The sequence below is a fragment of the Mixophyes fleayi genome, assembly GCF_038048845.1.
Source record: "Mixophyes fleayi isolate aMixFle1 chromosome 12 unlocalized genomic scaffold, aMixFle1.hap1 SUPER_12_unloc_2, whole genome shotgun sequence".
Taxonomy (NCBI): Eukaryota; Metazoa; Chordata; class Amphibia; order Anura; family Limnodynastidae; genus Mixophyes; species Mixophyes fleayi.
The window spans coordinates 365,671-381,886 of NW_027445896.1; the positions used below are offsets into that span (position 1 = coordinate 365,671).

At 38.7% G+C, this 16,216-nt stretch overlaps 1 protein-coding gene across 1 annotated transcript in view; it reads right to left on the reverse strand.

Annotated features, from left to right (window-relative positions):
- The window catches only part of LOC142112089 (uncharacterized), a 40,529-nt gene extending 29,230 nt beyond the window's left edge, over window positions 1-11,299 (reverse strand). The window contains exon 1 of the mRNA XM_075193936.1: window positions 10,971-11,299. Coding sequence (XP_075050037.1) covers window positions 10,971-11,289 — 319 coding nt within the window. The 5' untranslated portion in view covers window positions 11,290-11,299. The remainder of the gene's footprint in view (window positions 1-10,970) is intronic.
- Between the last annotated feature and the right edge of the window lie 4,917 nt (window positions 11,300-16,216).

Here is a 16,216-nt window from a genome sequence, read left to right on the forward strand (position 1 = left end):
CCAAAAAAATAGTTGCAAGATGGAATTGTCTTTGGGTCCTCCCACCCACCCTTATGTTGTTGAAATAGGACATGCACACTTTAACAAACCAATCATTTCAGCGACAGGGCCTACCAAACAACTGTGGCTGAAATGATTGGTTTGTTTGGGCCCCCACACCAATAAAACAATTCATCTCTCCCTGTACAAACTAAACAGGCTCTACTGAGGAAAGATGTCGTCCTCATCCTCAACCTCTGATTCCTCTCCCCCTACAGTGTGTACTTCCTCCTCCTCACACATTATCAATTCGTCCCCGCTGGACTCCACAACCACAGGTCCCTCTGTACTGTCTGGAGGGCAGTGCTGTACTTCATTGAGGAATTGATTATTCATTTTTATAAACATCATTTTTTCAACGTTGTGAGGAAGCAACCTCCTTTGCCGCTCACTGACCAGGTTCCCCGCTGCACTAAAAACTCTTTCCGAGTACACACTGGAGGGGAGACAACTGAGTTAAAAAATAGAGCCAGTTTGTACAGGGGCTTCCAAACTGCCTTTTGGAGTTCTACCACGTCACTACCTCTAGTTAATTTAGATTGCAAGGCTTGTAAACATAAATACTTTGAAGATAAAAAAAAGCAGGCTGCACAGACTGTGGAGCTAGAAAGTGAAATTAAATGGACCACGTTACTTTGGTGGCTATCCATGCCCCCCCCTCCTCCCCGCCCTACACTTGTAGTTGAATATAAATAAAGCAGCCTGCATAGACTGTAGAACTAGAAATTCAAATATACAAAGAAATGGACAAAGGCAGTTTGGTATCTATCTGCATCAGATCCCCTCTCCACTAGGAGTAAAACAGAAAACTATTCAGCCGTTATATAATCTAGAATATAAATATAAATTGAGAAAGGCAATTTGGTATCTGTCTGCATCATAATCATCAACATCCTCCTCAGCGCCAGCTACATAAATATCCTCCTCCCGGTGTACAACATTCACACCTTCATTAGCCAAATCTGTAACTGGACTGTGGGTGATCCTTCCAGCATATGCAGAGGGCGTGCTGCAAATGCTGGATGGAGTCACCTCTTCCCGTACAGTGATGGGAAGGTCAGGTTTCACAACCAACAACACCCTTGGACTCGCCTTGGGGATTTGTGATGTCATCTGTTTAGAAGGCAGAGTTCTTTGCTGTTTTGTTGTTGTTGCTGACAGCATAACTCTCTTAATTTTTTTGTAGGGGGGGAGGAGGAGGGCTTAGATCCTTGGGTGAAGCTGGACCACTAGTCATGAACACGGGCCAGGGCCTAAGCCGTTCCTTGCCACTACGTGTCGTGATTGGCATATTGCCAACTTTACGTTTCTCCTCAGATGATTTTAAGTTTCTCTTTTTGCTATTTTTTGAGAACTTGGGCTTTTTGGATTTTACATGCCCTGTTGTAGGAGATTGGGCATCGGGCTTGCCAGACGACGTTGATGGCATTTCATCGTCTATGTCATGACTAGTGGCAGCAGCTTCAGCATTAGGAGGAAGTGGGTCTTGATCTTTCCCTACTTTATCCTCCAAATTTTTGTTTTCTATTATATGTAGCACAAGAGAGCGTACCCCTAAGCCACACACACTCGGCAAAGCCTTTAAAAATTATATGTGGCACAGGAGAGTAGCACTGGACTTATACTGCTGAATCAGTGGACTTTGTAATAGCAGTACCACTGGACTTATACTGCTGAATCAGTGAACTTGTAATAGCAGTACCACTGGACTTATACACTGCTGAATCAGTGAACTTTGTAATAGCAGTACCACTGGACTTACACTGCTGAATCAGTAAACTTTGTAATAGCAGTACCACTGGACATATACACTGCTGAATCAGTGAACTTTGTAATAGCAGTACCACTGGACTTATACTGCTGAATCAGTGAACTTTGTAATAGCAGTACCACTGGACTTATACTCCTGAATCAGTGAACTTTGTAATAGCAGTACCACTGGACTTATACTGCTGAATCAGTGAACTTTGTAATAGCAGTACCACCAGACTTATACTGCTGAATCAGTGAACTTTGTAATAGCAGTACCACTAGACTTATACTGCTGAATCAGTGAACTTTGTAATAGCAGTACCACTGGACTTATACAGTGCTGAATCAGTGAACTTTGTAATAGCAGTACCACTGGACTTATACTCCTGAATCAGTGAACTTTGTAATAGCAGTACCACTGGACTTACACTGCTGAATCAGTGAACTTTGTAATAGCAGTACCACTGGACTTATACACTGCTGAATCAGTGAACTTTGTAATAGCAGTACCACTGGACTTATACACTGCTGAATCAGTGAACTTTGTAATAGCAGTACCACTGGACTTATACACTGCTGAATCAGTGAACTTTGTAATAGCAGTACCACTGGACTTATACTGCTGAATCAGTGAACTTTGTAATATATCAGTACCACTGGACTTATACTGCTGAATCAGTGAATTTTGTAATATCAGTACCACTGGACTTATACTGCTGAATCAGTGAACTTTGTAATAGCAGTACTACTGGACTTATACTGCTGAATCAGTGAACTTGGTAATATAATATTGCAGTACCAATGGGCTTATACTGCAGGATTGGTTTTACAAATTTTGTTGTAATTAATATTTTTTGTAATTATTTTTTTTTATTTTTTTTTATAACTTTTTTTTATATTTTTAAAATACTTGGGAATAATGGGGAAATAACTATGCCCTTAGAAGCACAGAGCACAGGACACAGCACCACTGGACTGAACAGGACACAGCACAGGACCCAGCAGCACCACTGAACTCAAAATTGACAGAGCACAGCACACAGCACCACTGGACTTTTACTGTTGAATGTGTGAACTTGGTAATATTGCAGTACCAATGGGCTTATACTGCAGGATTGGTTTTGCAAATTTTGTTGTGATTAATTTTTTTGTAATTATTTTTTTGTATTTTTTTTTATAACTTTTTTTTATTTTTTAAAACACTTGGGAATAATGGGGAAATAACTATGCCCTTAGAAGCACAGAGCACAGGACACAGCACCACTGGACTGAACAGGACACAGCACAGGACCCAGCAGCACCACTGAACTCAAAATTGACAGAGCACAGCATACAGCACCACTGGACTGATACTGCAGAACACAGCACAGCACAGAACTAAACAGCACAGCACAGAACTAAACAGCACAGCACGAGATCTACCAGGACAGAGGACCACCTAACACACCCTCCCTTTACCCTGTTCAATGCCCGAGTGAAGATGGCGGCGACTAGCGGGGAATTTATAGGATCCGAGTATCGCGAGATCCGACAGCGAAATTATGACTCAGAGCCTTGGTTTCAAGTTTTCATTTGGCACCAATACCCGGATCTGTCTCGGATCCGACTCGGATCGGAAAGGTTCGGGTGGGCTCGGATTCACAAAATCCGAGTGCGCTCATCTCTACTAGTGACTGATTGAATAATTCTGTTAATGGTGTCACCAGCACCCCCTTATGCTCTTTTAGTAACCTTGGCTGTACCCCTCCTGTTCCCATTGATTTATCCACTTTCAGTTTTGAGAGCTCTTCTAAGACCTTCTCCTTTGTAAATGTACTTGTATCTACCTCATTCTGTCTTTAGTCTTATTATTCCTCCTTTTGTTTTTCTCCTTCCATTTATATATCTAAAAAAAAGTTTTGCCCCCTTTACCTACTGACTGGGCCACTTTCTCTTCAGCTTGTGCCATGGGATTACCTTCTTAGTCTCCTTCTGTATAACAAAGGTTTGTGTTTGTCATACTGACTTAAGGGAGAGGGAACTGTGAAAGCCTGACTACTGTCCTCTCATACTCACTTGAAAAATGTCAGCTAAATCCTCCTTTTCTACAATCATGACCCCCATAAATTAAATTTTTGACCATGGCCTTATCTGTGTGGAGTTTGTCTGTTCTCCCCATGTTGGCGTGGGTTTCCTTCGGGTGCTCTGGTTTCCTCCGGGTTCTCTGGTTTCCTCCCACACTCCAAAAACATACTGACAGGTTAATTGGCTGTTGTGTCTTTGTGTATGAGTTGTGTTAGGGAATTTTGAATGGAAGCTTGGGAACAATGTGAATATCATCATCAACAGCAGCAGCAAATATTCCTTGTACAGCGTTGTCTCTTTGTTGGTGCTACATAAACAAATAAGTTATAATAGTACTTTCAATATTCTCATTAAAACCCTCCATTTGTAAGATTCTTAATTGTAAGATCCATCATCTATGGACAATTCTTCTCCTTGGTGATCACCAACAAGCCATAAAATAAGATAAAAAGTAAAGTCATCTAAATCTATCACCATCTCCAGTGGTCAGAAAGGTATATTATAATCCGACTGATTGGGCTCACCATTATGATGTGAGTTGACATGTTTCAGAATACTATGTGTAGGAAGGATATTTATTCCAAAAGTTTCCACTATGTTCCAAAAACCGACATTTCAAAGTTCTAATTCTCCCACCCACTCATATTGGAGGCAGCGTGGATATTCAATCAAATATATAAAATGTAGTTTCACGTTTAATGAAAATCTTTACATAAAACACTTCTCCTTTGAACTTTGATTTGAATTTCATTGTAAATCAAGCCCATATCTAATATCTGTCTATTGGACTTCAACCAAATTTCAATAGATTTCATAACATGGTTAGTGGAATTTCTCAAATACAGATTTGGTGCTAGCTTATTCTTTAGGCTTTAATACTACTACTACTACTACTACTACTACTACTACTACTACTACTACTACTATTACTAATAATAATAATAATAATAATTTTTATGAGTAAAGATATATTTTTATGCTTTCATTTTCTTATACACATTGGGGTTTATGAATTAAGGTAAATATTTCCACTCTTTCCTCCATATTTGCTTCCAGGCTGCCACTTTGTGTGGCTCCCAGTGGTGGGTTGGGGGTGCCTGGTGGAGGAGCCGGGGTGGAGCGTAGATGTAACAGGAGAGAAAAAAATCAACAGTGATTCTGTCAATGATGTTCACTGATGACCGCAAACATGTCTTTTACACAGAAGGGGAGGGATTGGGCGGATGCCATACATTGGGATTTAAACTGGGAGGGCAAATGGTTATAAGTAAAGATCCTATATTAAATTAGACATTTTAATCATTAATTTGAAGACAATATTTGTGGAATGGTTATTATTAGGGGACAGAATATTAAAGCTGATCAATGTACATTTGCCTTTAGTATTAAAACATGTTTTGTTTCTGCAGTGAAGCCTTTGGTGATAGGAAATTAGGAAATTCCAAGCAGTATCCAGTGTACACTCCCGCGCCCACTACACCAGTCAGACTCAAGAATTTCTGCATTCCGGCAGGGCCAAAAAGATCTTAGAGACTGTTCATGAATTTGTTAAAGTGGGAGTGTTTTGACCAAAGATTATCCCATGCATTGCTCCATACTTTGTTGTAAAGAAATCAGACGGTTCATGGCCGGTGATTGTCAACTCTCAAAAGGGTGGTTTGTCCTTTGCCGGATGTAGTCACTTTAGTGTTGAATTCAACACAAAAAGCTGGAGAGTGGCGTACAGTAGTGAATGTGGCACATGTATTTTTCTCCATAACTATTGCCCCTGAATCTCAGGTCTAGTTTGCATTCACCTGTGATGGACCCAATAAAATCTCCACTCTCCATATGTCGTGGAGCGGGATTCTCTCTCGCTGTCTCAACAATAGAAACTCTTCTATTGTCCAATTTTATCAATAAAGTTTCACCAAGACAGCTGAGCGATGCAAAGAGGAGTCTACCGCTCGCCAGACCAGTGCTGGGTCTCTCCGTGCATCCTCAATCCGTTGGAAACTGTAATTGTAGCTGGATTTAGGGTTCTTCACCCATTGACAAATAAATCAGTAAACTCAGCTGGATTTGACATCAGCAGTGTTTCACTATATCTATGACATTATTATGTTGGCTGATTCTAAAGAACAAATTGAGACTTGACCTGGCCTCATTTCATACATGGAAGGATATGTTTGGGTCATAAGTAGGTACTAGGTGCAGGTCTTTGATGCTGTTGGCTACTATACCTATATGCTGATTTCATAGCCAAAATTACATAAAACATTTATTATAACCGCTGGTGTGTGGTCATATTTTGCACACACGATAATGAGATCAATCATTCCCTGCACCAAAACCATCCGTCACGTCCGAGTTGTCTTAGGTCAGCTCTGCTCCTTTTTTTCAGTAGAGTTGTGTTTTGTATGTAACAACTATGGTATCACTTTACTCCAAAAATGGTGCAGCAGAGTTCTCTGTACATTATTACATAGAACCCATTGCTATTATTATCTTTGCAGCCTACAGTGTTGCAAGTAAGGCTGGGTACACACTACAGATAATTTCTCCCAATGCAATATCGTTAACGATTTTACCAATGACTGAAATAAAAAAAAAGAAGTCCCGATCAGCAGCCGATTCCTGTGCACACACTATACACGTTTTACCAGATTTACCTTCAGATCTGTGCTCTTCATCTGTCATAACCATCGGCTGCAAGGATGGTGACTCTGCACACTCCATAGAGATCTATGGACACTGACGGTCCTGAGTGCTTACACACTGCAGGATTGAACCGACATTGTTCCATCGTTGAACAAAATTTTTAGTCCAGTTTAAAAATCAAACTAAACAATACAACGTCCTTTGGAACGATAACCATTCATCGTTGGAGCATACGCACTAATGCGATTACGGGCCAAGCAGTTGTTTATCGTGTGATTGGCCCGATCTTCGGCTGATAAACATGTAGTGTGTACCCAGCCTAACAGAATAGAATTGTATCCAATCAAATTCATATCCAACTGATAATTTGCCAATCATTTTAATTGCTGCTGTTGATGGCAGAAATATAGTATTTAAACGTATCCGCATACTATTAATTGTGTCCCAGAATGTACCAGTGGTTCAACAGCTGTCTGAGTTAGAAGGAGTTGGGTCTGTCACACTGTAGAGGGACTATTGTCTTCTCAGAGCCATTTAAAAAATCTTTCTCCTCTCCTGCAGACAATCAGATGTACAATTACTTCTGAAAGACAATCATAGGTACAATTACTTTAATAAATGAATAAACAAATTGTATAAACTAAGAACATCTCACTTACATGTGATCCTATGATCGTCCAATCCAGAGGGTCCTGTAATGTATCTAACGGTCCAAGCAGGAGATCTCTTGGCCAGACGATATTCAATCTGCTCCCAGTATTCTGAAGGCTCCTCCCACTGCGAACTTCCCATTCATCCTAATGGGAGCTCATGAGAAAGAGGTCACGACTTTTTAGAAGTTTGAGAAAACCTTCTCCAAACAGTGGATCTCCTGCTTGGGATCATTAGAAACATCATGGAACCTGCCACATTGGAGGATAAGTGCAGGTAAAAGAGTTTTTTTTTTTCTTATTTTAATTATCTCACATCTCACATTTTGATTCAAATCAAAATCACTGTTTTCATTTTGTATGGTGCGATCATTTACAGGGGTTGGGCCACCTCTTAGTGAGTCAGGTGTAATTGATAATTGATAGAACCACCACAAAAGGTAGACAATAGATTGGAAGTGAGTTAGATGTGGCATCACATGATTGGAGATCTGCAGCTTATGATTGGGTGGTCTTCTGTCCAAAATCCCTGGCTCTTTTCAAGTTACACCCAGGCCGTTTGCTGCAAAAACAATGATTATCTTGCATGCTGGGAGTTGGCTCAGCACCCTAAAGCAAGAAGTGATTGTCATTAATTAACTAGTGGTTTTTAGGCAATTTTAGTTAACTATTAATGTTTACGCAAGGGGGAATGGTCATAAAACCATTGCTATTCTGCATTTTAAGTGCCATTATGCCAGAAAATTGTGACTGACATGTACACATATATACTTGGTGTTGGAAGGTACATTGGTAATAGATATCTTAAGACAATTGTATTTTAATACAAATTCAGAAACATTTTTCCAAATATTCTAGGATACAGGATTTTAATATGTTCTTTAATATAATAATATATGTTTGTCAACTTTTTATGCACTCATAAATATATTTACCTCAGTCACAGAATCCTTCTATTTTGAGTCTTCATTATCTGAAATATAAAAACATAAACATAGAGGACCTGATTCATTAAGAATTCATTAAGGAAAGTAAAGAAAAAAAAATTAGCAACTTTGAACCTTGGCAAAACCATGTTACAATGCAAAGGGTGCAAATTAGTTTATTATTTTGCACATAAGGAAAATACTGGCTGTTTTTTCATGTAGCACACTTGATAACTTTATTTTTGCACTGACATTAAAAGTTGATCTAGGACATGCCCTACCCCAACTATAAATCTGTCCTCACATTTTAAATGTACCTCCCCCTCCAATGCAACATGGTTTTGCCCAGGTGCAAAGTTACTCTTTTTTTTTTGCTTTACTTTCCTTAATGACTCAGGCCCAAACATTTTTGACCCCTTTGTTGTTAATTTTTTCACCCCTGTCCGAAGCCTATTTTGGCACTTTTTCTTTATAACCCAAGACTAACATGCCCAGCTGTTTTTAGAAAATGGTACAATAGTGGAAATACATACCTTTCTGAATTACTGCAGGTCTACCTATTTGTATGGGTTGAATTAGTAATTAACAATAAGTGGCGGCATTAGTGCAAGTCTCTAACGACCACATTTTGTGGGATTTTTTTTTTTCAAATCTGAGATGGGAGCATATTAAAGGTCGAGGGGGAACAAAAAAATGTAAATAAAAAAGGAATACAGTTTAGAAATAGACAGTCTACTGCATCATGTGAGGGGGCAGTTACATTTTTAGCCTAATCCTGGAAAGCAGAATAGGTAGGTAGTTATATTATTTTGACATGATCATTTATTCACAAGTTGGGCTAATAAAGAGGCACTGTTAGACCCTTCTGAATAGCTGCTGGTCTTCGGCCAAAAACGGTGGCCAATTTGTGTTGGTTGATTTAGTGACAGGAGTACAAATATGCACCCCCCACTTTTTAATTGACGTTTTGCATGATTTACCGTCAGATCTGTGCTCTTCATCTGTCATAACCATCGGCTTTGGAACAATAATTGTTCTTCGCTGCAGTGTACACACTAATGTGTTATCAGGCCAATCGGTCGTTTATCATGTGATTGGCCCGATAATCATCTGAAAACACTATAGTATGTACCCAACCTTATGAACAGGAGTGATCAACAGGAAATAGATAAAAAGGGGCTCCTTTGTTTGAAAGCGTACTCTGTCAAATGTGGGCGCCCCCATGTATTTTGCAAATGGGGGAGAAAATGGGGGAGCAATTTTGCTTTTTAAGAGCCCCCCTCCACTTGGATATTTTTTCAGAAGGCAAAAAACAAAAAAAGGGCATCCAGGTTTGAAAGAGGAGACTCCAGCCTTCTAGTTAAAGATATTTTTTCAATTAAAAAATTATCCTGTCCAAAATTAGGCCAGGTTTGCATTAATTATTTGTTTGTTACCTGTTTGCTTGTAAGTACAGATTAGGTGAACAGTCAGAGCCAGCAGCAGTAGAACAACTCCGGTCCGGACAAGTATCAGGTAGCTTTGACATTTGGAAGTCAAAGATGTCATTTGGTGGGGTCCATCTATAAAATGATTAGAATATATTACTGTACAGACCAAACTCTGATTGTCATAAACATAATTTAAGGTTATCCAAAAGCCCAGTGCTCAAACCAAAGTCATCCCAGAAATAAAATAGATCATATTATTACTTTAGAGCTTACTTTATAGTTTGTTATTACTTTAGTAACTTATTTAGGGTGTTAATAAGATTGCATTACTCTATGTTAAGTCACTAGTTTTGTACTTAAAGAGGTGTCATATGAAAACTAGCTTTCCTTTAAAGGCAATGGATTTTGAAGTGAGTAAAAAATCATTGATTGGTAATGCTATGTAAGTATTCAGCCGTTGTTCATGATAAATTTTGCCACTGGATGGCGCTGTTTTATATGTGTCTTCTGTAATTTTTATACTAGCATTGTAGCAGTTTCTATTTATATTTTAACACTAGAGACACTGTTGCATATAGTTTTATCATATGCAGAGACCTGCAGGATTTCAATTTACACACAAGGAAGTAAATAATATAAAGTAGATACTATATGGGAATATGTTTGTCAGTAACAAGAGGAAATTGGAGTTCCCTGACAATGAGTCTCAATCTTTGAATGGTGTTTATTTAAGTTTTTGTACCACACTTAAACATTTTGAAAAAACATTTCGCTCCCAGGATGCATTGTTACCTCTTTCTGATATTTCCCAGTGGACACGGACAGGAGAGGAATTAAACCACACCTCACAGGTCACATGCTCCACATGGCCCCAGGTGGTTCTGGGAAGTGAGATGAGGTTCAGGAAAGTCCAGGTCCCACCTGGTTCCTCCATAGAGGTCATCCTGCCCTTGTGATGTGTCCCAGAGATGCTCCAAGTTATATGGATTGTGTGACGAACAACACGTACCACACAAGCCAGCTGGACACCGGTGCTAGGAAGCGGAAGCTGAGCAGGAGCCAGAAGATGGACTGAGCTTCTGGATGTGGAACTGTCTGGGAACATCAGATGGGAGCAGCGTTGAATAATTATACTGTGCTAATGAAGTTTATACAGGATTAATAACAATATGCCCTTTCATGCGGGCATTTTGCTAAATATCAGCTGTGTTCTGCCCAGTAACATCTGAATGAATTGCACACATCATATTTCAAGTAACTACATGAACATTAAGTTATAATGGACCATGTTCCGGCAATACCATTTGAAATTTGGTTCACTATGCAAGAAGGATAACTAAGGGGGCTCGGCTCATAGTTTGCATCAGGATCCAGGGGCCTATAGATAACTCACTAAAATGTTTCTTTATCAGTGTACCTATTGTGTAATATTTAATACAGGAACATTAATGTAGTCTACAATATCTTACCTGCAGCTATTAGTGTTGTCCCATTGCCATATTTTAGTAAATTAACACCATAAAGAAATGTACAGAAATAAACTCCAGAGTCATTAGTCTGTACATTATGTATCTCCAGTGTAGCCTTGTACTTATTATTTTTGCAGGTATATTTGTGTGCACCATTATAACAAGATTTAACACGTAGAGGAGCTTCTCCTGTTCTCCAGCTCTTTCGGTACCAGGAGACCTTTGATTTGTCTTCTAGCGATTCATTAGACTCACAGCTGATAACTGTGGTGCCATTAACATCCGCATACACAATGTCCTGAGGCTGGTACAGAACCATCTGAGCAACAATCACTGCAAAATATAAGCTCAAAATTACATGTGAAATACTTTATTAGTGGCCAATCGTGTAGATCCCTAATACATTGTACACATATTGTTGCTACTTTTACAATCGGAATGCTGAGAGTAAAAGCTAATACAAAAGTATGACATAATAAGAAGGATGTCTGATAAGGACTGTGTAGCCTGCACAGCCATATGCTTATTCAAACAAATTATCATAATTTATTTATATAGCGTCACTAATTTCGCAGCGCTGTACAGAGAGCTCACTCACAAGTTAGGAAGGATTTCAGGGTTTCTTTCACCAGTAAATCGATTTGCGTCATAGCTTACAAACGGTTTATGCTATGCTATCTTTTGACACTTTAGATTAGAGATGCTCAGGCTCGGTTCCTCGAGAACCGAATACACCCGAACTTAGGGGATCCTGTGAGGTGGTCTAAATTGACTGAAAATGACTTGAAATTAGTGTTATTGAGGTTAATAATAATGTAGGAACAAAAAAGAGCAATAGTATGTGATTTTAGCATATTTTAGGATGTTTTCTAAAAAATCAAAAACCAAAACACACAAGGGCGGTTTTGCCAAAACCAAAACACAAAGCTAATCTAGATCCAAAACCAAAACCAGTACACGGGAGTCAGTGAGCATCTCTACTTTAGATATGTGTCTAAAATGCTCAAAAAAATGCCAACTTATTCACTTCAAAAGAATAAGAAAAATACATTTGGGAATGGGGTTTGTTTGTTAACAAATGAGAAATTGCCAACTAGCATATTTATACAATAAAACTATGTCCAGATTGGCACTTGGCCTACTTAAAAAAAAATCTATAGGTGTTTTATCAAATTACCTTGCCTAGGAGAGTGACGGAGGAGGTTCTAATTTTTCACCCATGAACCTGGTGCTTTCTTAAAACAAAAATGATTTGAAAATACACAGGTGCTCATGAATCATGTGAGCTTTTTGGAATTCCATTAATTAGTCTATAAATGTGTTAAACATCTGTCTTTAAAAAAAGGACATAACTATGGCACATCGTAGCGGCACAGTGATTAGCCATGGTTTCAACTGTGTGTGGAGTTTGTATGTTCTCCCTGTGTTTGCATGGGTCCCCTCCAATTGCTCCAGTTTCCTCCCAGGGTCCAGAAACATATATTCTACCCTCCTAAGAATAATACTTTGGTCCATCCATCGAGACCTCCATCATTTGTTGTGTTTAGTAGAGTCCTAGCACTTAAATACAGCCAGGATCTCTGACATTTACCCTTGGAGCTACGTAGATCCTCTCTCCATAGTAAGAAGATATAACATAGTGGCTCTAGGGCTTTCAATTGACAATGTTGCGTCGGATCTCTCCTGCTGGGGGGACAACCAAACACTGAAACAGATCTAAAGAGGTTCTGACTGATGTGAATGAGTTCTCTGTACAGCGCTGCGGAATCAGTGGCGCTATATAAATAAATGGTGATGATGATGGTGATGTAAGTCCTGCTAAACACAGCTAATTGTTTGAGTAGGGACCTTCATCAAAGTATTAGAGATTTTGTAAAATTCATATTTAAAGGGGAAACCCCTACTATGAAACCGGGGGGTAAATGTATCCAACTGAGAGTGTTGTGGCGGGTTTGAAAAAACCCATCAGATTCTAGCTATCATTTATTTAGTACATTATACAAAATGACAGCTAGAATCTGATTGGTTGCTATAGGCAACATCTCCACTTTTCAAACCCGCCGGAAAACTCTCAGCTTGATACATTTACCCCCTGGTTTCAATGGTCTTTTGTCACATTGTCAAACAGGAATAACTACTACTGTATATATCTATTGCTTTTATACAGATTACTATAATTGCATTAAATGTCAATATTTTCTGAAATTTACTGACACACACCACACAAATATTTGAATATAGATATACTGTATATGTGTGTAATTTTATACTGTCATATGGGTCTAAATACTTAGCAAAAGTAATACAAAAACATTGTAAATTAGATCCAAAAAACAAGAGGTACAAATGCTCAGCGAGATCCTTGTTGTATACTTAGTTAATGTTCAACTTTTTATAACTTGGTCAATCACTGTGTGACATTGATTAAAATAAAAAAATAAGTTTCTTACCTTCAGAAAACAGGAGTAAGTGAAGTAGATCCATATCTGCTCACCAATACAGATGTCCCTAATATACTGTATAATACACTTTACACTGTTAAGTTCTTCTTTGCCAGAAACGGCCAAATCCACAGGGGCTGGAATCCCTCCCTCTTTAGTGTTATGATGAAACCAATAAGCCACACTGCTCTTTTTAGACACTCACTGAAATTTAGTAATACAAATTTGTGATGAAGTTTTTTTTCCAAAATAATAATTTATCAGTGTTGACAGCATTTAAATTTGGGATTGTTACATGCTGCAGCGTTAAAGTTTAGAAATAATTGTTCTACGTCGTCTGCTCTCTATGTTCTTAAATATTTGTCTTTTGGTATAAAATATTCAGAATATGTAGTCGGTGACAATAGATATAACGTAATAAGTGCTGCACTGGTCCTTTACATTATTTGCAGCGGAGTGAACATTATTTTGTCAGATATACTGTCACAATCAGTGGTTGAAGTAGAAATTTAGAGGTGGGGGTATGGAAAATGTAATGGGAATGTAAGTGGCGGTGAGAGATACCCCTGTATACACACCACTTCCATCACTGTGTATATATATATATATATATATATATATATATATATATATATATATATATATATATATATATATATATACTCTATAATATAAAAGCCTAGTGGCGTGTTTCTGTGTGTGAAAAAAACAAAACAAGCTGCAGCGCCACCTGCTGGGTGAAGTTATACACTGACCTACTAAATTCTTAGTGTGTGTGAAAGAAAAAAAACTCAGAAAGGGCTGAAATTTGCTGCAGCGCCACCTGCTGGGCGGAGTTATACACTGACCTACTAAATTCTTAGTGTGTGTGGAAAAAAAAAACTCAGAAAGGGCTGAAATTTGGTATACTAAGATGTTTTTAATTTGTTAATTTAATTTGTTAATTGTTAAAAGTGTTTATAAAGATTTAAAAAAATATATATATATATTTCTTGAAGGAGAAGTGACAGTTGGGAGTGGTTGGTGGTTGCCGGGGGTGACAGTGGGGAGTGGTTGGTGGTTGCCGGGGGTGACAGAGCGAGAGGAGTGTGATACTCAGGACCACGGAGAGAGATCCCTGTGTCTGGATAGACATCTGGATAGATGTGGCGATAAAGATGAAGGATGAGGTGATGGAGAAAAATGATGAGGTGGTGACATGTGGACAAAACCACGTTAAAAAGGGCGCTTGCATCGGGAAGTAACGCTCTTCCCCTGAGGAGGCCTGGGCTAGGCCCAAATGCATGACAAGAACCTTTTTAACACCTTAAGTAGCTTGATTTGACTAGAATGCATGAGTATCATGCACGGGTTAACTTGTATGTATATATATATATATATATATATATATAATGTGAGTGACTGGAATGTGATAGTGTTACAATGACGGCAGTCGGAGAAGTGGCGGTATATCATACCACTGTATACACCTCCCACTTCCACCACTGGTCACAAAACCTTTTGTTTTAAAACATTACAAACACATGATATAATTGTGCACCCACTCCACGGCAGTTTCATTTTACAATAGAATTCTAATGTCCAAGTAGTGAGTGACGGGATCCTTTTCCAGATGGACCACATACGGGCTAAGATCTGGAGCCTACCAGTGAGATTGGTGGATGACCATAGACATAGGCTCATAACTGACCAGGTTTAGTATCTTCCTTGAAAATGAATTAATCCTTCTCAGACATCGCACTCGATTTGCTGACAGGAACATGAGAATATCAGGCCAATTTGCTGATGTCATCCCCAGGTTTATTGTATGTGTGACCATCATTATAAAGTAGTGTGAGGCAGAAGTGCTAACCACTGAGCCACCTTGCTGCCCAGCAAAATGCTTCGTATATGCAAGGTCCTAGCCACCCACCCTGCTACGAAGTGTAATTTCTGTAGGTCAACTCTTCACCAGCACGATGAAATGTCCACGCTAATCTCTCTGTTTCCGAACTGCTTTCTATAAACCTACAGAGGCTCTTGTTAAGTTAGACGCAAATTGTTTTTGAAGTATAATACAATTTTTTTTTTACATCTGATCAAGCGCACAAACCGCTGGCTTTGAAACTAGTGCTCTGGTTGCTTGCACAGAATGAAAAAAAGTATTATACGCAGAAAATGCAATTTGCGCTCAACTTGAGCCACACAGTACGTAACAGTACATCTACCTACCCTATGAAAAGGTGGGAGCTTAGATCTACTAGTAGTAGCAGAGAGACATTCGTCATTTATATTGTTTCAATGTGTCCTCTATGGAGCACAACATTGAGAATACATGTTACATAAACTGGTGGATCCAGGATGGGTCTTGTACACAGCTTAGACTCAGGAATACTCGTTTGCACCTGTTGCACCAATGGTAGTTCCGCCACTGGCTTCACAGAAGGAAGGCCAAATATCAAACCTTTCTCTAAAGATTGGGTCAAATTAGGCACTAAAATTCATTATGTCTGTAGGACACTGGAAGTACAACCATCCTTCCGTATGGATAGATACCCAAATAGCTCTCACTCCTATAGCTAAATGGAAGAAGCTGGGTAATCTTTGCTACAGTTTTCGTATTCACAACTCCACACCCCAGACCTGGATCACACTGCATTATTATTTTTTTTTATTATTATTATTGTTATTATTACTATTAGTATTAGTATTATTATTATTAGTAGTAGTATTATTATTATAAGTAGTAGTAGTATTATTATTATTAATAATGATAATAGTAGTTATAATAATAATAATAAAATTGATTTGTGAGGCATCACATTG